Source organism: Zonotrichia leucophrys, chromosome 14, assembly GCF_028769735.1.
Source record: "Zonotrichia leucophrys gambelii isolate GWCS_2022_RI chromosome 14, RI_Zleu_2.0, whole genome shotgun sequence".
Taxonomy (NCBI): domain Eukaryota; kingdom Metazoa; phylum Chordata; class Aves; order Passeriformes; family Passerellidae; genus Zonotrichia; species Zonotrichia leucophrys.
In genome coordinates, this window is record NC_088184.1 from 8,701,057 (window position 1) to 8,726,271 (window position 25,215).

At 42.2% G+C, this 25,215-nt stretch overlaps 2 protein-coding genes across 3 annotated transcripts in view; one reads left to right on the forward strand and one right to left on the reverse strand.

Annotated features, from left to right (window-relative positions):
- Positions 1-7,027, forward strand: part of IQCK (IQ motif containing K) — a 33,704-nt gene extending 26,677 nt beyond the window's left edge. The window contains exon 9 of the mRNA XM_064725563.1: positions 5,675-7,027. Coding sequence (XP_064581633.1) covers positions 5,675-5,703 — 29 coding nt within the window. The 3' untranslated portion in view covers positions 5,704-7,027. The remainder of the gene's footprint in view (positions 1-5,674) is intronic.
- GPRC5B (G protein-coupled receptor class C group 5 member B) lies at positions 7,020-23,907 on the reverse strand. 2 transcript variants are annotated; one of them, XM_064725562.1, is made up of 4 exons: positions 23,707-23,907; positions 16,775-17,784; positions 12,205-12,317; positions 7,020-10,839 (listed from the first exon to the last, which is right to left on the reverse strand). In XM_064725562.1, the coding sequence occupies exons 2-4, from the start codon at positions 17,778-17,780 to the stop codon at positions 10,795-10,797; spliced, it is 1,164 nt and encodes a 387-aa protein (XP_064581632.1). In that variant the 5' UTR covers positions 17,781-17,784; positions 23,707-23,907; the 3' UTR covers positions 7,020-10,794. The 2 variants fall into 2 exon arrangements, with proteins under 2 accessions (XP_064581632.1, XP_064581630.1); XM_064725560.1 differs by having other exon boundaries at positions 16,775-17,788.
- Between the last annotated feature and the right edge of the window lie 1,308 nt (positions 23,908-25,215).

Consider the following 25,215-nt stretch of genomic DNA (forward strand, 5'->3'; position numbering starts at 1 on the left):
AAAGCAGAAGTGCTGCAGTCAAAATGGTTTTAAATGGGGGCATATATATGATTGCTTTTGATTTAAAAGCACATGTGTAAAATTTGACTTAGATAGAAGAAGACCTTAAATTTTCTTTTTTTTTTAAAGAGAAAAAAAAAGAAAATCAAAGAACAAAGCAGTACCGAAGGCAGAGTATGTGCTGGTGGTTTTCATCAAGCTTAATTCAAAATGCTTGAGATGTTTCTGAAAGTTTAATCTTGGCACTAACAGCTGAGAATGTAGTGATAAAAGTCATAAGACTCATGGTACAGAATCCAATTTATTGGTCCACACCCTGGACTCAGACATCTTTGAAAATTTATAAAGATTACAGTAACATTTAATTTCTGAAACTACGTTGGGAATGTTTGAAAAAATAAAAAGGAAAGATGATCATTTAGATAAACTGCAGCACGTGGTCTTCTAACTGTGCTCACACAGGCACAGCAGTGGGCCTGTGAGCACAAGTCTGAACTAATCCTCCAAAGCTGTATTTTCACTCATCACTCTGCACTTGTTAATAATCATTTGTAGTGGAAAAAAAGGAAAATTGCAATTAAGTGATTTTTCTGGAATTATATAAACATATTTTTTGGTTTTTTGATTTTTTTTTTTTTTAAAGAGAGGAGAAATTCTTCATGGGTTCTGCAATCTTCTTCTTTTTTCTGCTTTTAACCTTAAAAGTGAAAAACATCGCAGCATTTTTATTGAAAATGCTGCTGGTGGTTTTTGTAAACCATTTAGATAAGCAAACCCCAAATTTCTATTTATAACTATGGGATGTGGAGCTTTTCTCCAGAAGCCTGGAGAAAAGGCTGAAAAATAAAGCCTCCAAATAGTCCTGCAGCAAAACAAGATTTGAGACTCTTGGTTAAAATAAAAGAAGAGGGGAAGTGGAGCAGGGAGAGAAAGAGCATGAGCTGTAGTGGAGTGCTGGAATGGGACTCAGGGTACAAAAAGTGGCTGGCACATTGCAGAGCCCAGCAATGCTTGCCCTGTGGCACCAGTCTGCTCTCTTACCTGATGCTTTGGTTTAGTCTGCACAAGAGTTTAAATTCGGTAACTTCTCAGAACCTATCACATTTTGCAAGCTGGAATCATGTCAGAAATAAGAGGGACTAATGGGGATAAATGCAGTTTTCATGCAGCTGCCCAGCAAATCTGGAGTTCTGGGATTCTGCCCGTGTTGGTTTCTGCCTGTAAATCCCCAAATCCTTTTAACTGAGGGCCTGCCACTCTGGGATCATTTCTATTTCTGGTCAGCTCTTTGTATTTTCATCATTCTCTTTTTCTATCTTGAGTATTTACATTGAAAAAAACCTGCATTAATCAGATACTCTGGAAATGCACTGGTTGCCTTCATTCTTGATTCTCTTCTCAGTCCAGGGTTGTGTTCCATCAACTGTTGTGTTTCTGTGGCTGTCTCTTCATAAACCTCAGGTCATTGAATGATTTGGAGGGCACTTGGATACTTCTAAATAACAGTCTCCAGTACATCTAATTCTCTGTAGTTATTTCTCTCCTAACTCAGGTGTTCATAGCTGTTGTTCAACTACTTAATACTTGTACCTCCCCATATTTCTCTTCTTTTTGTACACCTTGAATTGTAAAAATGCCATTCAAATATATTCTAATGAATTCTGAGTCTTCCTGTCAAAATATGAAGAAAGCAATGGTGCACTGCACAAACAAATTCTGCTAGAGATCTTCCAGCTCTTATTTCCCATGTGCATCCCTGAATGTTGGTGTTTGGGAGTCCCCTGTATGTCAGCTCTTGCTTTGTTAATCTGATCATAAGTAAATTACAAAGTGCCCTGAAATTTTTTGTCCTCTACATTCACGAAAGCAAGCTTGTCATTTGACAAACTCTGCTCCTGATTTGGAGAATTAGGTTTGTCCTGCCACTTTTAAAATCCATTTTGCAGAAGCCTCTTCTGCTGAGTGATCCTCTAACAGTTCCATTTCAGATTCATGACTTGGAGGAGTGTCTATGGGTAGGAATAATTTCCATTTTAAAATTTGTTTGATTAATATATCTGTATTAAACAGATTATTTCCCTATCACTAGTGACTGAATATTTCCTGGACTGAAAGATTTCACTAATAATTGTATACAGACAGACTTCCAATAGTAAGAGGCTAAAATTATAAACACTTTATAAAAAAACTTTCTCTTTAAAAGTCAGGTCTTATTTCAGCAAGATTGCTGGTGGCTCCAATTTCATGTTCAGGCTTCTTTGGCATTTCATTGGGAGGCTAGGGTGAAACTCCTTTCTATATATATATTTTACTCTAAGCCCCTGCTAATAAGTTATTCCAATAGATTTTCTTTAATGGATTTTCATCTTCTTATAGTCTGAGTCTGTAGTATTTTTCATTACTGTTTTCAACTGTTTAAATTACTAAATGTAGTTCTTAGAGTTCTATGAAGAAGAAATGCACTCTTTATAGAGTGTGGGAGCATAAACCTTTCCTAAGCTACTGTCACAAGCCAGTTGTGTTATCCAGCAGTGCACAAAGTAGGTCATAGTTTATTCACTGTTATGCTGAAACAACCAAGTTTTTTCAGTCCTGTACATTAAGATGAGGGAAAATGATGTCTGCCATCCAAATAAGATGATAAGGATGTTTGAACTTATTAATAAATAGGACAAAAGCTCCAAGTTTTGAAGATTTTTGAATTTTCCTTTCTCAGGTAGATTCCAGTGTTTCCTTTAGCCATCATCTGCATCTCAGCATTGCAGCACAGACATGATAAACTCTGTCAAATGAGCTGCATTCCCAAGGAACATGGCAGAACAAGTAGAAGATGACTTTATTGTAGTAGGAGTAGCAGGTCAGAAATAGCAGATAACAGCTGTGCTCCTCGAGAACACCCCCAGCTCACCTCCAAAGAAATTTATCACCCACTGGTGCTCATTATTGCAGTGGTGGCTGTAGTGTCCTATGATATAGAATGTCCATGTGACTAAAGCATAGTTTAATCAGGTTTTCTCACTCTGAAAAAATAAGAGTAAGGAGTAAAAAGTCTGAGAAATACAGTAAGGAGATTAAAACATAGTGCTAAAACATTGAACTGTTCTGATAGGAGAAACCATATGACCTATTCAGGTAGAAATAGCAGTACCAGAAGAAGTGAGATGTGAGATTTCATTGTTTCTTAACTTGCACCGTTACAGCACTTAAGGGCCTCAGTTCCTCTGTGCCTCAGGACTTCAAACAGGAGCTGATGTTCTAAAAGCATTCAAAGTACTGACCATGCTGCCACTGAGCATGATTCTGTTATTTAATTCTAATATTGTGCCTCCTTAAATTAGGCATTCTCTGCAGATAAATTTCATACATTCAGTCACACAAACATCTTGGGATTGAAGTGCCTGTAATTTTCCTGCATCCCTTTCTGTGAGAACACTTTTCTTGGCATTGCCCTGAGACTGGCAGCAGTGCACAGTTGCAATCCCTGCCGTGTAAATGGCATCCTGGGGCACTTTGTTCTGCCCAGTTCTGTCCCTGTGCCTTTCCCTAGCTCAGGAACTCTCCCAGAGCACAGGGAAAGGTTTTTCCACTGCAGCAGAACCAGAGCTGGCACTGCCACAGTGGGGAGAGCTGCACGGTGACTGCAGGGATGGAATGGGAACAGGGCTGCTCAGGCTTAGATTTTCACACTTTCAAAACTGCATTGAAAACTGAAATAAATTTTCTGAGAGGCTTCTCACTCTGTTAAAAGAATGACAGGACTTGTAGGACTGAAATGGCTAAAATTCAGCATGAGGAATGGAGCAGTTGTAAGCCAGGTTGTTGATGTTGACATTTACACTGTTCATTGTGTTGTCTGAAATATTATCAGGTGGTGTAAGTTGTTCTAAACATCTTCCTTAGGCATTTCAAAATATTTTAAGTGAGCTAGTTCAGTTTGAGGTGTCATAGCCTGAAAAATACCTTTCTCCAATGGAAATTTCTAGCAAAAAAACGTAGCCAGGCAGCTTCTTTCTCCATGTTTCCAGCTTATCTGAATCCTGAGGACATCTTACTTTTCTATCTGCATAGGAAGCAAGTATATGTCAAAAACTATTTCAATAACTGCCTGAAATCCAGATTTATGCTGACAGCCTGTGCTTCCTGCTTGGTGTGATGTGATTGGAAATTGTTATGCTTAAGTAACACAGGTTATGATAAGACAAGGACACTATTGACTAAAAGCACTGCTAGTAGATACCTAAAACACTTGCTCATTTTAATGTGAAAGTGTGTGAGCCCTGAGGTCTCTGAATGTTACAATTTTTTTAAAATATTTGCAAATGTCAGCCTCATCACATCAAGGAATATTAGCTAAAATTCAATGCAATAGAAATTATTTTGTATACGGGACATTCATAGTCATATGTGATATTAAATCCACTCTCAATTTTTCTCCTTAACTGCACAAACAGAAGCCCTGAAATCCAGAAAGGTCTTGTGCCATTGAGGCACTGGGCATGTATTGCCTTGACCATGGTAAAACAGGGTTTTTCCTGCTGCTGCAGTCTCATTTTGGGTTTCTAAGGGATTGCTGTGTCCCTCCTCATCCCCTTTTCCTGGATGCTTTCTATGAGCTGACATTCTCCAGGTTGGGAGCACACTGAGCACCTTAAATTAGCACATGGGCCTGCTGCAGCCCAGCATTCCTGGTATGTACCAAGAGGATTTTCTCTGCTGGTTTTCAGTTGCATGCCTTGGAAGGGTAACTCAGCTCTCCTGAAACTCTGTGTTCAAAAGGGGATTTTTTTTTTTTGGCTTATTTGGCTTTCTTTATCTCTACAATAGCTTTTATATATAAATCTCCCAGCAAACTTGCTTGATGTAAAAGTTGTATTGTAGAGACAGATTTTCTGAAGTGTAGGAAATAGAAAAGCAGATTTTTTTTTAAGTTGAAAGGCAGTTTGTAAAATTTTAAAGTATCAAAACCAGAATAAGATAGCTGAAATCACACAAGTAGAATGAGGAACCAGACTGTTGTATCAGCAAAAGAAAAACATTAGGTTAATCTGTATTACAACATTCTGAAAGAATACAGAGCTTTGAAAACAGCTTTCACCAGGGGGTGGGACATTTTACTTTTATGTAGAGCTTTTGTTCATTTAGAATTGTTTACTCCAGCCAGCAATCCTGTGCTCTTTGTTTGACTGAGTTTTCCCATTTGGCAGACCCTTTGCAATCACATGGACAACATTCTTCTTTCCACTGAGACACAGAGAAACTATTCTTTATTGACCTTGCTTGTTGTCCTAAGTGACAAAAATATATTTATATGCTAGGTGAACTGTATGACTTCATCACTGAATTTTTTAATTGAAAAATTCTTCAAAGCAAAAACCTCAAAGAGCTGCTTTCAATTCTTTTTTTTAATCCAGTGACATCTTACTAGCAAACAGCTCTGCCCTCAGCTACACATGCACAACTCCCACAGCTGCACAAAGAACTGTGTGCAAGTATCTGAGTGCTGAAGCTGTGTCAAAACATGAAAAAAAGGCCATGCAAAGAAGAAATACACATTTTGGGTCCAGGAGGGGATTTTTATTTATTTTTTGAGCAACAGAGTATTTGCTGTGGAAGTATGGATGGTTTCTTTTCTGTTTCTGTGCCTGTTAATTTTTTTTTTTTTGTATGGTTGCAGTGGGAAGCAAATCAGAAGAGCTGGACTAACGTACACAAAATCCTTCATCATCTCAATTTTAGTTTCCTCACTAAAATTGCAAAGCACAGAGCTCATGGACTTTGTGGTACTGATTTAGAAACCCTTTTAGCATTAAAGTTTTACATGTAGGGTATTGTAAATCAAAGGCAGGTTATGTAAGGACCCAGCAGGCCAAGACAAAATTCAGTCTTGGTCTAAGTGAGCACAATTCTGTTAAAACAGATGGAATGGTGCACATCTAGCCAAAAATGTTGAATCTGTATTTATCTTGTGTTCCTGAATGCTCACTTAAACCCTTTTCTGACAGGAACAAAACTCTGGATGAAATTAAATGGGGTTCTATCCACATGTAGGCAAGTGTTAAATCTTCATTTATCATAAACTGGACTTCTGTGACTCCTGCAGAGCTATGACAATTTACACAAATCCAGGCTCTGTTCAGAATGGTCTAATTTGCAGAAATGCTGTGCCCCTGCAATTCCAATGAGAGCAATGAGAGCTGGGGTTGCTCTGCATTTCTGCAGGGGAGAAAAGTCAAAGGCCCTTTTGTTACCACTTAGCACATGTGCTGGGAAAGTGTAGAATTAAGATCCCAGTGTCAGCATTTTCAGCAATCTTATGCAGGCTACTTACTTTTATCAAGTCCAAGCACAGTAAAAATCAGATTGGGCCCCTTGCTAAGGAACCCTGATTAATTTTTTAACTTAGCCCTGTCAAGCACAGTCCTGTTTATACCTTTATAATTTCACAATTAGAGAAGATAGTAGCAGAGCTACAAATAATTCCATGTAAGCCAAAGGTGTAGTTGTTTTGACTGAACACCTAATAAAACCACTTGCTGTGGATCCACATGGATTTCTTCCTTCACTTGCACAGACTTTGTCTTCACTCTTACACCAGTACCCACCCCTTGGGTTTGCTCCTGGTTGGTGATGATGGTTCTTACACCAGCTCTGGAAAATCAAACCATTTGAAGAAAAACTCTCATTCTGCACTTTTCAAACGCAGCTGAATTCTTCTGTCCTCTCCTTTTCACAAGCAATTGAACCAGAACAGGAAACTGCTGAGCCAACAAGGGAAAAAAGCATCCCTTTTGTGTTAAGAGTTTGGCTGCTGAGCTCCTTGTCTGGCTCCTGGGTTTGATAGGTGCCAGAGCCCAGGGTAAGTGTGGGAATGTGGCCAGAGGTAGAGGAATGTGCTTTAGGAGCCCTTTCCTTCAGTTTAACATTGAGGAACTGCACCAAGGAGCAATTCTCTCTGTAGCAGTGCTCACTGCAATGGAAAAAAAATCTGTGTGGATTTTAAAACCAAGAGGACACAACCATTGTAAGTAAATAGTAAAGCCTTTATTCTCGTTAAGAACAGCATTTTGAAAATAAAACATTTGCCCATGCTTTACAACCTTTGTAGTTTTGTATACTTATGTACAGTCATCATGGTACACATTGATTGTCTTGAAAACCCTTGAAAGATGTACTTAATAAGATACCAGTATGCAACAATCAGCAGGAAAAAGGGTACGTTATAAAACACACGTTAATACATTTAATAAATATATATTATCTATCAAAAATGAGCTTTAGCTCTCATCAATTAATAAAAAGCACCTGCTTTGTAATCCTGTAAGTTGGTAGAATAATCCAATTGTTTTGTTATAAAAGCTACAATGCTCCCTTTTGTATGGCCTTTGGTTAGACCCAAGGCATCGAGCTCAGACAAAGCCAAGCAAGATGCCTGTGTTTAGAATAAAAGCAGAAACAGCTCATTCTAAAGTATTTCATGTACCTTGTTTATAGAAGCAGCTGGATGTATTGAGAGTGTTCTTCTGAAGATGCTACATATTTTCTGGCAAGTGTCAAAATCCAACACCCTCAACCCATCTGAAAGCTGGACAGGATCTGTAGGACTTTGAAATCTTTTCCTGCCATTGATCAAAGCTGGTCATTTTACATCTTGTTTTGCTAATAAATGCTTTTGTCAGATGCTTTTTGATTTCATTTTTCTTCATGGAAACACCATGAGCACGTAACCATCAAGGGACAACATAGTAGCTTTTATAGTATAAAAGCTAATTATAATCAGGAGAACTGCGAAAGGCTTGTGCTTAGTTACTTATTCATGTTGTTCACAGATGCTCTACATTCTAGAAAACTTTCAAAAAAGGCAAAAGTAAATACTGTAACAAAAATATAAGTTAACATAAAGGTGCCTTTCTTCAATTACAGTTTTATTTTGGGGCATTTTACATCACAGACTAGTGACTTACAAAAAAAAGTTGCTCATCACTAATTGTAAAAAGTTGGAAAATAAAGACCCTCCTAAATCTATTGCCACACATTCACCACCACACATGAAACCCAATCCTGCTAATTTTTAATTCAGTGAATATCCACATGACTAAGCCAGTGAGACTCATCATGTGAATTGCAGTTTGTAAGATCTGGCCACATCTTTGCATAAGCCCTGAAATCCCAAACAACTTCATCAGAAGCAGGATTGGGAACTCTATTTATCAATTCAGTCACATCTAGAAAAAGAAAAAGAAAGTTTCTTAAGATAACTATGTCTTGTATAGTTTTTGTCAAAGGTCTGTAAAATGTGTATTATAATTCATAAGTCTTGGTTGTAGCATGATAAACTCTTTAAAAGAAACCTGTCCTACCATTTATGCCATGGTCATCTTATATGTTTTTATGCTAAGAGTTTTATAAGGGATTTTTTTTCCTAACTTTTTTAAAAGCAAAATTCTGCAGGCAAGTGATGGTAATAGTTTTTTTATTGTTCCAAATTACGTGTCTTCTGGATGGCTATCATTATCTTAAATATTATCTTATTTGATCAAAGCTCTGCTCATAACAAGCAAAATGTATTTCTAAGTCACTGGATAGCATGCAATATCCACCCCTACCCTACTTGGTTACTAAGGCCATCTAGTTACATACAAAATGAAATAAAGGATCCCTACAACAAGCACATGCTTCCTTTGCCTCGAGGAGGGAGGGCAGGGGGGAGCTGACATACTCCTTCACTCATGCATGACAGAAAAACATTGCTTCTGGAGGAGAAGGGCTTTGAAATAAAACCCCATAAGATGATCATGGCAAGAATGGCAATAGATATTTTTCCATATATATATATACATATATCTGTGTGCAACACTTAGGGACTGGTCTTGCAGCCTCTGTACCTTGTGTAGACCTACTGGTGTCGATGGGGCTACTCGTGGGAGTACAGGTCTGCAGGACTAGGCTCTAATTCAGTAGAAATGGAGGTACATGAGGAATCAGGAAGACTCTTGAAAAATAAAAAGCTTGTCTTTCTTCTGCAGTATACAGCAAGTAACTTCTCTCTGTGAAGCTACTAAGCTATTCAGTTATTTGTACTTTTTATTTTTTAGTTTGAAAATATATATTTTTATTACAGCATATGCAAAGTTTAATTGTTATATGTTTCCTATGCCTTCAAGTAAAAACAATTAGCTTTTAGTATTGAGGAAAGCTAAGATTAACATTGGCCAAACAGTGAGGATAGAGTGATGTTTTCAATGTCCGATATGTATTAAATGTTAAAGAAAGGAATGATTGCTTGAACATAATGAGAAACCATGGCACAACAAATGGGCAATGGGAACCGTTTAAATAACCTGGAGAAAACAAAGATGAAAAGCCTTGAAAACTCTGCCTTATATCAACTCAAGAAACTGCATGGGGAGGGGACGACTAGGGAAGAAACCACCTTAAATAAAAACAAAAACAACAACAAACCACCTCCAGCACAGAGATTCTACTCTCTAGGCACTAAAATGCACAACCACATTGAAATGCACGAACAGCTGCGGCCGAGGGGAGCGGAGCGCTCGTACCAACAACGGGGGCTCGGGGCTCTGACCGCCCGCAGCCCGGCTCCTTCCTGCCCTCCCAGCGCCCCTGCCAGCCCTGCCAGGGACGGAGCCTGGGCTCTGCTCACACCCGTGACACTGCGGGTCACCGAGTCCAGCCCTGGGGCCGGGAGAGCCGCCCCTGCCGGGACCGCGCTTCTCTCTCTGCCCCGGCAGCTCCGCAAGGCGCACGGAACACGCACAGAGCTCCGAACTGCACCTCCAGAACAGGCACAGAGCTCCGAACTGCACCTCCAGAACGTGCACAGAGCTCCGAACTGCACCTCCAGAACGTGCACAGAGCTCCGAACTGCACCTCCAGAACACGCACAGAGCTCCGAACTGCACCTCCAGAATGTGCACAAAGCTCCGAACTGCACCTCCAGAACAGGCACAGAGCTCCGAACTGCACCTCCAGAACGTGCACAGAGCTCCGAACTGCACCTCCAGAACGTGCACAGAGCTCCGAACTGCACCTCCAGAACGTGCACAGAGCTCCGAACTGCACCTCCAGGGCAGCTCCTGACAAAGCAGAGCTGCTGAACAGCAGAGCTCATGAACAGCAGAGCTCCTGAGAGAGCAGAGCTGCTGAAAGCGCAGGGCTTCTAAACAGCAGAGCTCCTGGAAAAGCAGAGCTCCTGACAGAGCAGAGCATCAGCCTGCAGAGCCACAGGGACCGAGGTGCCACCGAGGGACCGTGCCTGACCACACACGGTGCTGCGTGACTGTACAGCACAGCCAGGGAGGGAGCAAACAGGGGACTTCTCATGACGTTGGACATGACAGGAAAAGGAGAAAAATGGAAAGAAATCCCGCGTGTTTTCGCACTGTAGTGGCAATCTCTTGTGGCAACATGAATTAAGTTTAGGTGAGAGGAAGGGATTTTGCAAGCAACTGGCAAGCACCAAAACCAGGCTTGCCTGGCACACAAGTTACAGACAAGAGAATATCTTACACTTCAGGATACAATATCTCCTCTGCCAATTTAAGGTGTGCCTACTTCTGTTTTAAATTAGATTCAGCTTCAGTTTTACAATTTTGCTTTTGCAATTCTCCATTCAGTGGTGTTCACATTTAGGCAAAATCCTCTGCAGGATTTAGAAAGATCCTGGATGTTTTGTTGCTTTGTTCTGGTACTGTTATGGATTCCTTCCCTCAAAGACACACTGCCAGGGAACAACATCTGCAACAAGGATTCTTATTCTCTACAGCCTACAGCCTTTCACCAGAGATGTCGTCCAGTGTAACTTGGCGGAGCAGTTGGTATCTGGAAATAAGGATAATAAACCCATAACTGAGAGATCTAGACTGTTCAAAAATCAGTGTTTATCACACTACACATACAGGACAGCTTTCCAGATGGCAAAGTGATACTTTCTAGAGCAAAGTGATACAAAGAAACTCATCTTCCACCCAAACCGTGCATTTATCTCTCTGTAAAACCACGACTATATATACACGTGAGCTTTGTATCCAACACGAATACAGCCAAACAAAAAAACCCCAAATTCTCAAGCTTCTCATTCTTTAACTGCCTTCTCCCTGAGCTGCACATTCTGGTATCAGAAAACAGGCAGAGATTAATTAAAACATCAGAAGGATGCAATCCATGACTGACAGCAAAGCCACGTCTTTTCATTTTACTCAAGTTGACATGTTTCACACAGTCTTACCCACGGAGCAGAATTCTTGTACCTAATCCCTCTTGTCCACTAAAATCAGCCAAAACTTTACTTACTTAAAAACAAAACCAGGCCTGCAATCAGTTCATTTTAAACTGGTTTTAAATGTAGAGGTTGAGTTATGGAATCAGCTCATGATTCAAAAGTAAGAAAACCCAACTCACATGAGTACAAACTGGCTCATGAGTAGATTTTTAAGAAGCATGTAGATATGCATGAAAAATGTGGGGATGAAAATTTTTCTTTTTCAACAGCATGCCTGCTATATGAAATGTCTAAAGTGAAAATTAAACATAATGGGAAAAACATTTGTAAAGTCCGTTTGGCATCACTAAACCAATCTTACAACAACCAAGCTGCAAAAATACAGGTCTATCAAAGGTATGCCAAACCATTCTACAAGGAAGAAAAATTGAAGCTATTAACATGAAAATATTCTATATTCCTCTTTTATGAACCTCTTTTCAAAATATGTTCAAATCTGTAAGTTACAAAGAATTACATGTATTTTACAAGTAAATGGAATATATGTGAGACAACCATTATCTGCAACAATTATTTAAAGTAACATACTGCCTGAAAACATCTGTGTGACTCACACCATCTTGAAAAAAATCAGATTAGAAATGGTGTCACTTAATAGTTATGTTAAATACCTTAACACAAATTTAATTTGAAAGGGCCATTGAATATGTTGTCTTACAAAAAAACTTGGTTCACTGAAGCTGCACTGCAAAATGTGAATAGCCAAGTAAACAAATGCAAAATACTTGTTAGCTACATATGTTCTAGAGGGAAGGGAAGCATTACATGCATACTTGCTGCCTTAAATTTTCATTTATAGCTTTCCCCCTGCTGGGAATAAGCTAAAGCAGGTTTTTCAATTAGTAATGGTTGTATATATCACTGCATTTCAAAGATTTCTTAAATCATCACATTTTGATACTTACAGTCCCACCATTTAGCACAACTGCCATCTCAGTTGGCTGATAAACATTGCTTCTAAAAGGAGCACTGGGCCGGCTGCCCAAGCTGCCGTTCCGAAATCCTGCCGTCCTCAGCGCTGGAAAAGAGACATCACACTCTTAAACACAATTAAAGCTGTGCAGTCACAGAGCCTCTTCCTTCCAGTTTGGTTATTGGGAACTTTGCCACTGATTTTAACTTCCATGTTGCTTTTGAACAGCTGTTTCCCTTACATGTTGGGAACAAATCTCAGAAGAATCGGATTTAAATTAATTGTTTGCTAGGGAGGGGGAAAAAGGAACCAAATTTTTGAAGCTTGCTTAATCTCATTTCAGTGGGAGCTCAGTGTCTTTAGTCACCAAACCTGTGATGTATCTTGCACAATGTGTTTTGCAAAGTGCTCCCTGTGTTGGTGTGGACACTGTGGGGTTAAGTTACATTTTGCTTTCTATCAAACTCAGTGGACAGGGATCCAAAGCCTTGCTCAAGCCAGTAAGCAATGCTCACAACCCCCTGAGCATTACTTCAGCATGACTAGCAAATAAGGATTTTCCAGATGTTTCAGATTATATTTACTCTGAGAAACTAGAAAGATGGAGTAAATATTGCTTTTGAATAGCTTAAACATGGCAAATCACTGAAGCCAGAGAAGATACTGAGTGTCCTTTTGGATGTTTATACCAGGAATAAAACAGTCTCCCCATTAATTTTAGTGCAAGTTTGGGTTCAAGATGTAAATTCTGAGTGAGATATGCATAATGAGGGATATGCTGCTCTCTCTAAAGCAGGCTGGGGATTGGCACATACAAACTCCCTCTTTAATTTTGAGGGTAAATGATGACTTCAGTGCACTCAGACGTGGCCAGGGAACAGAGCTCATTTATCACACAACAGGCAAAACTCATCTGTCAGCTGCTAAACAGAAACATGCCCAGTTCAGGCACCTAGGGCAAGAACTTCTCTTAAATTTAATTCAAATTACAATTCTACAGTCTCTGGCTGAAATCATGAATGAGCTGAAGTTCATGAGAATTCCAGCCCAGACTTTAATGAAGCCAGGATTTATCTCCAATGTAGTTGCTCTGTGTAGAAGATTTAAATGGATCCTCCAGCCATATGCTGTCCTCTATCCCCTGCTACTCCTCTCTCGGGAGTTGTGCACCAAGATGAAGAACAGTACTGATTTAGCATGGAAATTTAGAAATTCCACCCTGCAAATGCTCAGCTGTTGACTTCAGATACATATAGACCCTCACTTGCTCTATTTTTGCAGAACACTGGGAGAAAAAATTATGAAAATGCCTAAACTGGAATGAAGTATTTTCTATTAGATATTTAACCATCTCAAGGTCAGTAACCTTTTTTTTGCTATTTGACTACTTCTTGTGTGATAAACACACATGATTGCACTGGTATTTGCTATTATACACAGACACAAAAATCTTTATCATGCACACCATCATGAAAATATTTATACAGAATATTTACACAAAATATACACAGTCATTTCAAAGCTATCTTAAAGAGCCAGTAAATTCAATTTCATATTGCTAAATTGTCTTTCCCTGTTGCTGCAAACAGCTTCAGTTTTTTTGATGTGAGAATCTATGACAAAGGTTGTAGACAAATACTTATTTTGGATTTTTTTTTCTTACACTAGTTTTAACATTTTTCCTTGTACTTTTTATGTTACTATTAAATAAATCCACTTGCATAGGGCATGTATAGGTAAAAAACCAGCAGTACTGAGGATATTTGATATTTGTCAAAGCCTCTTTGTAACACATTTGAAATTTTGTTCACTTTGCTTTTAGCTATTGGCTGTGACTGTGAGTGGTAGTACTAGAAGTTATTAAATGAAATTTAATGATACCAGAGCTGCTTGGGCTTGGGTTTCCTGACAGCTGTTGCATTCTACATTTCACATCCAGATTTGTCTTGTTTAAGGCAAATTCTCTCTGCCTACAGAGGCTGCCCTACCAGTGTGCACTGCACTTCCAGAGAGCTCTGAGAACTCAGTCAACTGCTCTTTGTCCGGGCCTTCTAAATACTTTTATTAAAGTTTAGAAAGCACACCTATGAAAATAACTCTTCTAAAGAGATATTTCAACCTATCATATAAATACTAAAATCCCAGATTAGTATGCTGTTTAAATGATGTTTAAGTTAGTGACTTTAAAATAGGTTTGCTTTATTAATGCTTAATGTTGTTCCTGGCATAGAGCAGCTCTTGTTGCAATGCGTAACTTGAAGGTAATCTTTTGCTAAGAAAGAAGGAATCAAGGAGGATATATGCTTGTTTGAACCTAAACACTGTTCAGATTGTTAAAATGCTGCTTAAAATCTTAAAAAAGAGCAAAATTATAAAATTGTTTTATACAAATATTAGTGGAAATAACAAGAATTAATGGAAAATATGTTTTTCCAGGCATGTTTTCTACTTAAAGCTAACTATTTACTGAAACAAGTATTATAGTCAGGGAACTGTTTTCTGCTTATCATGTCTTCCAAACTTTACAACTAGTACATCTTCTATTCTTAAACATCATTCTTAAGGATGAAGTAGTTGAAGAAAGTACCCTTCCAGTAATTTCTGAACTCTTGATGATGAATTCTCAAACTGAGTCTGATCAAATGGATGAAAGGACAGAACATTCTCGTCACCCCTGCAGAGCCAATTGCTCACAGACTCCAGGTGCTTTGCACTGACAACCCCAGCACAGAGATCTGACTCAGTACCTTGGTTATTATTGCTTTATTATTAAAGTATTTACTTAAAGTCTCTACCATGCTACTAAGTTTTGTCTCCAAACCCTGCTGTCCCAAGCCAGTCCCTAAAGAACTGCTGCAAAGGAAGATTTAATCTGTTTTGATCTATTAAAAATTCCTGTATGCCATGGGAATAGGAATGAAAGGCATTTATTATGGTGTACATTAACAAGGGCATCAGATAAGGAAATCTATTTTGTATTGTACTGTCATTCAGATAGATTAAAACAGAACATAAATTGCACTATAATAGACAGTATAATGATTTTGTAGCTATCATACATCTATCCATTTCACAAAAAAACTTAATTACTGAATGATTAGATCAAAAAGGAGCTTCCAGTTCTTTTTTAAAAATGCACCCATGAATGGGAGTGATACAGAGTGAAAGATCCAGTTTTGTTCTTAGATCTGCCTTAGCTAGAAATAGCTTCACTGAAGCCATTGCAGTTACTTTACTATGAAATTAATGTAATGGGGGATGGAGGACAGTAAAAACAAACTACCACACTAAAAAAAAAAAAAAAAAAGAGTAAAAGAGTGGTTTTAACAGTCCACAGTGCAACTGTCTCTTGCTTTGGAACATTAGTAATAACAACCATTCTTTTATTGTGATTTTTTTTTTGTTTTACCACTGCCCCTATGGTATCTACTGACAGAACAAACTTCCCTACTAGAAGGAGACCTTTAAAGTTTCTGCTAAAAAACTTAGAGGGAAAAATGCCTTCCTGACCCAACACTGTGCCAAACAAAAGTGCTGTCTTCCTCCAAGTCTGGTGAGTGCCCAGGGAAACATCAAACCCAGAGGAAATCAAAGACACATAAAGGTGAATTGGAAGGTGAAGTGCCTGGACCATGTGCCCTAAGCCTCCTTTCAGGGGCTGCAACTCCTGCCTGGGCTGCCAGACCAGTATTCTTCTCAAATACAGTGAAAACAATCAGTGTGACTTGTAACAAAATCCTTTATCCAGGTGTGGGGCAGCACCAGAGCACAACTCCCTAAGAACACCACGGGGCTCCTGCTTCCCACTGCTGGTCACAGGCATCCCTGGCATTTCTGACATGGCTTGAACCTCCAGCAAGGCTTTGGATCTCTGAAGCACCCAGTTCTTGCTGGTCCTTTCCAGCAATCAGTCAAAAATATTTCCACTGCAAATTTTAATGATGTGTGATCAGACATCGTTCTGCAACAAGAAAGGCAAATTACCTCAAAACCTCTGTGAAAGCTCAGATGTTCAAGCCTTCAGAACAAAGGCTGTCTTTGAACTGTCTGTAAGCCACTTGGCATTTCTTCTCCCCACAGGGACACAAAGTGGCACTAAATCCATTTTAATGGAAAGATAATTAATAATAATTATTTTGTTGCTCAAGTGGTTGAGCAATTTGTAACATAGATCACTTCATTTATTTCTGAGGTTTTGGGAAAATATTTTGTATTAAATATTAATAACTGCTAATTACAAAAAATGTAATTTAAATTATTTAAAGGTTATTTTTTCCACAATGATTTTTTAAATTCTTTTGGTGTTGCCTTTGCGTTTGAAATTGTTCAGTTTTTCAAAAGAAAGATCAACCTGCAGAAAATAATTTTAACTTATGTATTTTCTGTACTTATTTTTCTCTCTCACTAGATGATATCTTAGTGAAAACTGTAAAAGGGAACAAGGTGTAGTGTGAAAATTATTGTATTTATCATGACCTTCATTTTCAACACCTGAAAATGTCTCATACAGAGAGTTGTCTTGACACTACAAAAAAATATAGTCCTTTATAGGCAATTTTTACCTGCATTATGTTCATCCATTGAAAAGGCTTTATTTTCCATGTAGCTCCTAGGAAGCTGAATATCTTCCTCAAAAGCGGTTTCACGCATCCTTGGCTGTGAAGTATCAAAATAATTGGGTGTGTTTTCCTGCTGTGATGGAAGGATGGTACAGTGGACCTCTGGGATGGCATGAAAAATAACAAACACCCAGCCACTGGACACCAGTGCAATAGCCAGAGTGGGATCACTCCATTTGTCCCTTCTCTGGAGCTCAGCGTTCCCGAACAGGTACATAGTCATCCAGGCCACCCAGATCAGAATGGAAAAGAAAAGCGTTATAATGAGGCAAACTCCATTTTTCTTCCATTTCTTAAACTTCCCACAGAGAGTGAAAAAGGAGAATCCCAGGGTAAATACCATCAGGAACATGACATAAATGGAGGCCATCACAAAATCCATGGGCTCGTAGCTGCAGGCCAGCTTGTTCTCCCTGACCACGGTCAGGACCAGCCACTCGGTCGCGATGATGACCTGCACCAGCATCAGGCACGTGGCCACCCCGGCCAGGTGCCACCCTGACGGGCTCTTGCCATGGCGAACGAGCCTGCGGAGCCTCCAGGCCTGGGCGAGCAAGCAGGAGAAGCACAAAGCAAAGATAACTCCCCAGAGAAACCTTCGGGTGGAGCACACCATCTCATCTTCCTGGATGATGAACGCGAACGTCAGCCCAAACAGTCCCAGAGTCCCGAAGAGAAAGAGGAAGTGCATTCCCAGGGGGCTCTTCTTCTCTTTGTCCTTGATGAAGGGCAGCCTCACCAGCAGGATCAGCATCAGCAGCAGCGTGGTGAGCACACCTGCCCCCGCCACGGCCTCCAGCACGATGCCCCAGATGGCGTCCAGGTCACACAGGTACACGTACTGGGGCAGGAGGTCCAGCCCGCAGCCCCGCGGCGTGCTGGAGTTCTCTGAGGAGCCATAGCTGATCACCAACAGCAGCAAGAAACCAATGGCTGGGTAGGTTTTCATTTTTCTGTCTGAGACAACAAAGCATTTGTTTAGCTAGAGCTGAGTTTGGAGGTTTCACAGCCGCTGAAGCCCAGCTTGTTCAGTAGCCCAATGTTTACAGTTTGTGCACTGGATCTGCAGCTGGCACAGCCTCCCCCTGCCCCCTTCACTGCCCTCCCAAAAGCTGCTCTTGCCTGTTGTACTCAGAATGCAAAATGACTCATTGCTCTGTTTGCACAGATTGAAAACATCATTTCCAAACTCTGACCCTGCAAATGGCCTACAACACAGCCAGAAAAAATCATGTATCCTGTTGCAAATATTACATTATCTGCAAACTTGGACACTTACTACCTGTTTAAATGTAATACCCCCGTCAAATCAAGGTATTTAAAGCATGTTTAAGTTGCACTGGGCCTGATGCAGGTGTAAGCAATATCACAATTAGGTTGTCCCACAGCCTTGCTCCTTTTACTGGAACAAAGGCAGAGTCAAAACCACTTTTTAAATTATTACTTTTTAAAGGATAAAACAATCCAAGGATAATAAACATTGTACATTCTTAAAAAAAGAAATATCTTGTTTTCATGCTCAGTCAATAGGCAGTTATCATATTCACTTCTTTCATCCTCTTCCAAAGCCCAGGTATTAGATTGCATTTGGAAATGGGAATGGCAGTCTAGAAAAATCCCATATTCTGTGACAATGGTGCACACATGCAGTGTCATCAATCAACTAATCAAAAATGAATGCCTCATTGTGCTTCTTAGCCAGTCCAAAGCCATTCAAAGGGAACAAATAACAAAACCCAGAGCATCTCTTTCCTGGATCCAGAGAGTGGACAATGGTAAACACTCCAGGAACACAATACATTCCACTTGACCACCAGGACCAAAAACCTAGACAAATCCTAACTTGAAGTTTTTGGAAGAACATGGGTTAGGTGCCTTAAAAATACACATTATGGTGTTTGCTTTTATTAAGCAAAGCAGATTGTTAAAAAATGTAACCTTTAACTCCCAGTCTGCCTGGGCACAGCCCTGTAAGGGCAGTCTGCAGCAAACCCTGTGAGGAGCAGATGTGAAACCTGACTCTGTTAACCTTCAGCAGCAGTCAGAGCTGCAGGTTCCAGCAGGATTTTCCTCACTGATGTGAGGGATGTTTCAGACTCCCACTGGTACTGAATGAGCACGAGGAAGAAAAGCACCCATAAGCAGGCAGTGAAGTCAGTCAATGTTAGTCAATGTTTAGGGTGCAAAGTGAAAAGCAGAGGAACTATCAGGAGCTCTTCTGTAAGCCATACAACAGCCCTAAATGGTTACCTGACCAAAGAGATTAAAACTGCTTTAATGAAAACTTTGGAAACTTTAGTGAGAGTCAAAAATTATGTAAAGCAGTGGTGCAGTGTTGCACTGAGCACAATCAGTCATAACCAACACAAGAACTATTTACATAGACTGAAACTGTGCTGTGTCTCTTAGAGCTGAGAACTGTGGATGTTCTGGTGCTTTACAGTCCTGTAATGACCAAAGTTAAATCCTGAGGATCTGAATCTTCAAACCAGTGTTTCCCTGTGTCAGGACCAATGGCCATTTCCAGCCTCCATCAGGAGACAGATGATGAGGTTTATGATGTTTGCCATCAGGGGCACCATGACAGCAAACATGCCAATATAAACCTGTGATGACTCCATGGGCTTCACCCACACAGGGTACAAAACATCTTATTGCAAACCTTCATCTCAGAAGTGATAAATAATGAGATGTGGGCTTGGACAAACAGGAAATGGGTAATGGGCAATTTCTGCCAGCCCACAGATATTAATCTTTGCACTTTGGAAAGCCCTTTGGAAGGGCTGCAATGTTCTAACGATGCAATGACCTGCTAAGGACAAGTGATTTGTTTTTTCTACCTCTCTGTAATATACTTCATGCTGGATTGGTAGAATATACACTTGTTTATATCTGATTTGTGTAACAGGTTCTTCAATGACTCTGTTGCAACACCCACGTTAAAAACACCAACTTTACAGACAGAAAACTAATCATCAGTGAAATATATTCATTTTTGTATTGAATATATGCTCAATAAATCTCCTTGCCCTTTGAGTACATAATTAACTAGAAGAAAACATTCCAAAGATAGTTCTCCAATTCCTTTTATGCACAGTCAATTCCTACTGCAACTAGTGAATTTCCTCTTTAGCATGTTTGAAACATCCTAAAAAGTGTGAAATGGTCAGTGCCTGCTGCCACAAAAGGGGAAATCCACTGGGATTTACTAAGGCAATGCTCCAAACCAGTGGTACCATTTCAACAAGTAGGAGGTCATGTGGGAAATGATTCAAAAATCATTCTAAAAGTCACCCAAAGTAGAAACAATAAACAGCCCTAAAAGTGAGGGTCATGTTGATTTTCCACTATCCCATCACTTACAAATTATAGTAAGCATGGACTAAATTGTTTTCAATACTAGCTTTGTTTATTAGCTACTCTCCAAAGACCTGGGGGGTAATTAATTAAGTGCAAGTATCCCCAGTTCTAAGATATTTTCCAGTTTTCTGGTTACTTTATTCATGTCATGTAACCCTCATGTGATTGAGCTATTCTAGGACAGTCTGTTTCCATGGAGATTGTGCTGCATGGGTAAGCAGTCATATTGTCAGGCCATCATTTGTTTCCTCTTCCTATTTGGAAGTGTTTGGGAGGGGGAAGGGAGGGTTAATGAATCTGACTATTTCCCCCTCCATGAAGAAGTGGTTAGTTTTGGAAAGGGGAAATTAAAATGTGACAAAATATACTCAGAATTCAAAATACGTATTCTGAAATACAGAGGTGTTCAACTCAAGGGGAATTTTCCCAAGTTACTTTGTGCTTTTGAGAAAGCTGATGGGACATCATCAGTGGTCCTCAGAAAGGTCCCAGACAGCCACAATACTGACCAAGAAAATCTCTAGGACTGCTGACAGCTATTCCTGGTGTGAAATAATTCCCTACCCAATGTCAGTGAGTCTCACTAAACACCAGATCCTGCCCAGAGCAAAAAAAAGCAGAGCTTGAAGTCTCCAAAGGAGGAATATTTTCCTCCTAACTGCTATCAACAAAGCAGTTTGTTTCTAACCTGTTTACTATCAGTTTCTGCCTAACTGGGCAGGCAGTATTAATAATCCACCCCCTGAGACATTACCAGCCAAAAAAAATCCTTTCTAGTGCTGATACTGAACACAGACAGTTACAAACACAAGGGGAAACACTGAATTGCAACACACAAGTTTGGCAAGTGAATACCACAATTTTAGCTAAAACTACAGATTCAATCATTTTAAGGGAAAACTGTGAAGTTATTGGGTTTTTTTCCAGAAAAGTTGTTTTTGCAAAAACCAGAAATACATAATTATGGGGGTTTTATTAAAACAGCATCTCCCTCAAGCCTGTGCAGTGGGTAGGATGGCAAAGTTCTGAGCCTCTTGAGATTTTATAGTAAAATTTTACTGCACATTCTGCTGGTTGTTACTTAAATCAGTAACTGTAGAGGAAGAGTATTTTTACATCTTTATGTCTAGATTAGCTCTCACTAGAGTTATGCAACCTCACAGTAGTAACAATGGTGCTCTATTCGGCTGGCACTTCCCTGCTGCTGCCAGAGAACTCGAGTAACACAGGAGTGCACGGAGACATTCCAGCACAGGTACAGCCAGTGGCACTGCTGCATCCCCTGCATACTGCAATCAATGTTCACAGGGAGCAAAAGCAACTTGAGATTTTTTTTCCCCCCCAGATTCCTCTCCAAAATTTTATTTTGGTAAAGCCATTAAGGCAACGTACCTGAAACCAGAGCAATCAGGAACATTTACAATCAATATTCTAATCAATAAGCTTTACACATTTTAGGCAAAAGCAGTGAACAATTAGCAGGACAGCTACTATTTCAATCCAGTACTCAATTTCTGGCTCAAAATCTGCTCTCAATGACAGCTGTAATAACTCCACTGTTTTCTACAGAGTGAGGTCCCTTCATTACATTATCTGGCATTGAGTCACTACAGAATTGCAGACACAAAGCTGCCCCAGCGGGTACAAACTACAATTACAAGCTACTAAGCAGAAAGAGAAAACCTCACAGTTGTCATCAAAAAGTTGTCACGGTTAAAATCAATGAGGCTTTCTGTAGCTAAAGTCTTCTGACCAAAGCTTGCAAAGGGATTACAAAAAGACACAGCTGTATGCTGCTACAGAATATATATCCAGAATAAATGTGTAATCATGCAAAGAGTTAAGGTTAGGCTGTTCATGGTTAGATGCATTATCTGCTCCTGTACCTGGAGTTCATATGTTAGTCAGCTGATACAGGGAGATGCATTCAATGGCAGAGAAGAAAAGCAATATAGTAAATATAAGCAATAGTAGCACAGATAGTAAGCACACAGGCAGAAGACTGGTTCACTGTGCAATCTGCAAAAGAAATTCCACCCCCGCCACGAAGTGTTGGGGAGAGACGGGAGTGAGTGAGGAATTAATCACAACACAGGATCTCTGCCAGCTGCTTTTGATCAGAACTGAAGAATGAGCTCCAGGACTGATAACAGAGCAGCAACAGCCAAGTTGAGATCAGACTACTCAAGAGACGTGTGTATTTCCAGAATAATAATTAATAGTGCAATTGTGCTTTGTAGGCAAAAATACAGCAGTGATTTTGACAGCCCCTGCATCAGACACATCATGCTCTGTTACAGCCTCACGGTTACAGAAAGCAAGCCCCCACTCCTAAAAGGATGTGTAGAAAAAGTATTGCTTTCATTTAGAAATACTTTGTGATGCTGAATACACTATGAAAGTATCTTTCTAATTTTCTAGGAGCTGAATTCCCTTTGGTCAGAATCAGTGTATCACGTGTGCTTAGGTACTTCTGACCACAGCGCCTGGTGTTGAATTCACAGGCGATAGCAATCAATTACGGTAATCAACGTTTTTGTTTTCTTTGCTAATTCTCAGACTGTTTCTATTCATGTCACAGCCTTCTCGCAGATGGCTTCTGTCACCGGATTTCTCCTGATGTAGCGAGACAACACCTCAACCCTGATATTCCCTGCTGGTGAGCAGCGAGGGGATCCCCGTTAAACGCGGTACTAGCGCTGATCACCAAGCTGGGTGTTTGGGTTCAGCACGCAGGAAATCCTGTTAGCCTTGGGATAAACATTAAGGGCAGGTGTAAACAAAGGGTTCACATAAGTGCTAAATCCTCTCTCTGCGTGGCTTTGCGGAGAGGTAACACAGAGAGAGGGCTTCTTTAACTAGAGAGAAAACTGCAGCGCACCCGCACCCAGCCGGAGCTGCTGCCAGCCCCGGCACCGGCCGGGGGCCAACAAAGGCTCTTCCCCCTCGGCCTCTTCCCTGCCCTCAGCCCCCGCTGGGAGTGCGATGAGGTGCCGGGCTTGGCTGCAACCACCCCGCGGTGCGAGGCCGGGCGGCCCCTCCGTGCGGCCGGTGCGCGGCTGCCCCCGCTCCGGGCTCGCCTTAATCCGCCCGCAGCCTCCTCCTCCTCCCGGACGGTACCTATCCCGCTTCAGCCTCCGCTCTTTTGTCCCTCCGTTCTTTTCCCTCTTCGGTTTCTTTTTCCCGTCTCTTCCTCCCCCGCCTGTCCCCGCTCCTCTTCCCCATCCTCTCCGAACTCCGCTGCCCTCCTCGCCAGCCTTCCGCCCCGCTCCCTGCAGCGCAGCCCCTGTGCTCCGAGCCCCCCCGTCCTGCCCTATATCCCATCTAATCCCCCCAGGATTCCTATATCCAGCCTGTTGTCTGCTGGCGGCCACCGAGCTAATTCTGCGGGCAGCGCAGGGCGCAGAGCCGGCTGAGCGGCTCCGCTACGTCCCTGGCCCGCAGCCCTGGCCCGGCCGTACCCCCGGGGCCGCTCCGGGGCCGCTGTCCCCCCGCCCGCCCCGCCGCCGGCTCACCCGCTGTCCGCTGCGGCCGAGGGTGGCGGGGCAGCTCTGTCCGCCAGCCCTCCGCAAGTCACATCCCGGCTCCGGCGGCGCGGCGGCTCCGCGGCGGGGAGCGAACGCAGCGCGCACCGGCCCCGCGGCGGCTCATGGAGCGCCCGGCCCCGGTGCGCCGAGCCCAGCGGAGCGAGCGGAGCCGTGTCCGCCGCGCTCTGCGCCCGCCGCTCCTCCGCGCCACGGCCCCGCGGCCAGCCCCCTCCCACCGCCCCGCCCCGCTCGGGCACGGCTCGGCTCGGCGCGGCTGGCAGGGGCACCACGGGGACGGGGACAGAGCACCCCACAGCGCCGGGGCGCTCTGGCCGCGCGGAGCTGCCCGGCTCCCAGGGGAGCGGGCACGGTGAGGGCTCGGGCGCGCACTTACAGACACAGACCGCTCAAACACACACTGCTCACACACACACACTGCTCACACACACACACTGCACACTGTCACACACACACACACACACACACACACACGGCTCGCTCACACACTCACCCTCAAACACACGCTACCACATCCCACACTGCCACCCCGCAGCCCGGCGCCCCGCGCTGTGCAGCCGGGCACGGACCGGAGCTGGACCCGGGCATGGCCGCAGCCCGACGTGCTCAGGTGACACGGGCAGGACACAGCGCTGGCCGGGAGCAGGCACAGGCACACGGACCGGCGTTCCTGCCCTCTCCCGTCCCCGCAGGGCTTGGGCAGCCCCTCCCGGGCAGGCTGGCTGGGCATGCACACACCTACGGCCAGGTGTGGGACTGCGGAGGTGAGGGGGTTTCAGGGTTTTCAGCCCTCTGACAACGGGGGATTTTGAAAGCGGCTGGATACGTTCAAACCTTCTCCAGATGCAGCTTCCGACCTGCCACAGCCGGAGACAACAGCTCAACAAACACTCGGAAGAGAAAACGTTGGGAGCCTGTGTAGGGTGCAAGCGACATTTCACACGCAGGGTCAGCCCTGCGAGCGCGGCGGGTCCTGCTGGGCACTGCTCCGTGTCTGCCTCCTACCAAAACGGGCAGCTGCTGCCCTGCTTTGCAGCTTCCCCACAGCTCAGCCCCGAGACAGTCAAAACTCTCAGACAGGGCTTCCTGTAACTCCAGGAGGAGTTATTTGTAGGAGGAAAAATAGTTTTTCCTCCTGTGCTGTGCATCCCTGGGTCTGCACCCCTGGGTTATGTTTCCCCTAAAACCACTAAGGACAGTCTTGGCAGGCACAGCTGACACGGCATCAGCAGCAGGGAGTGCCTGGACTGTGTCCTTCCTGAGCACCTGCCCTTCTTGCCAGGTTTCCATACCCAGAGACTTCCAAAGGGAAAGATCTGCCCTGAAACGTGCGTTCTTCAGCACAGCAGAACTGTAACCTTTAAAGAGACTCTTCCTAATGTGTGGCTTATTTACCTGTCATTTATGATGCCTTGGGGGGTAGCCTGAACTTCTCAGCGTGGCTGACAGGGAGTAAATTGGATGGTGGGGCTGGACTGT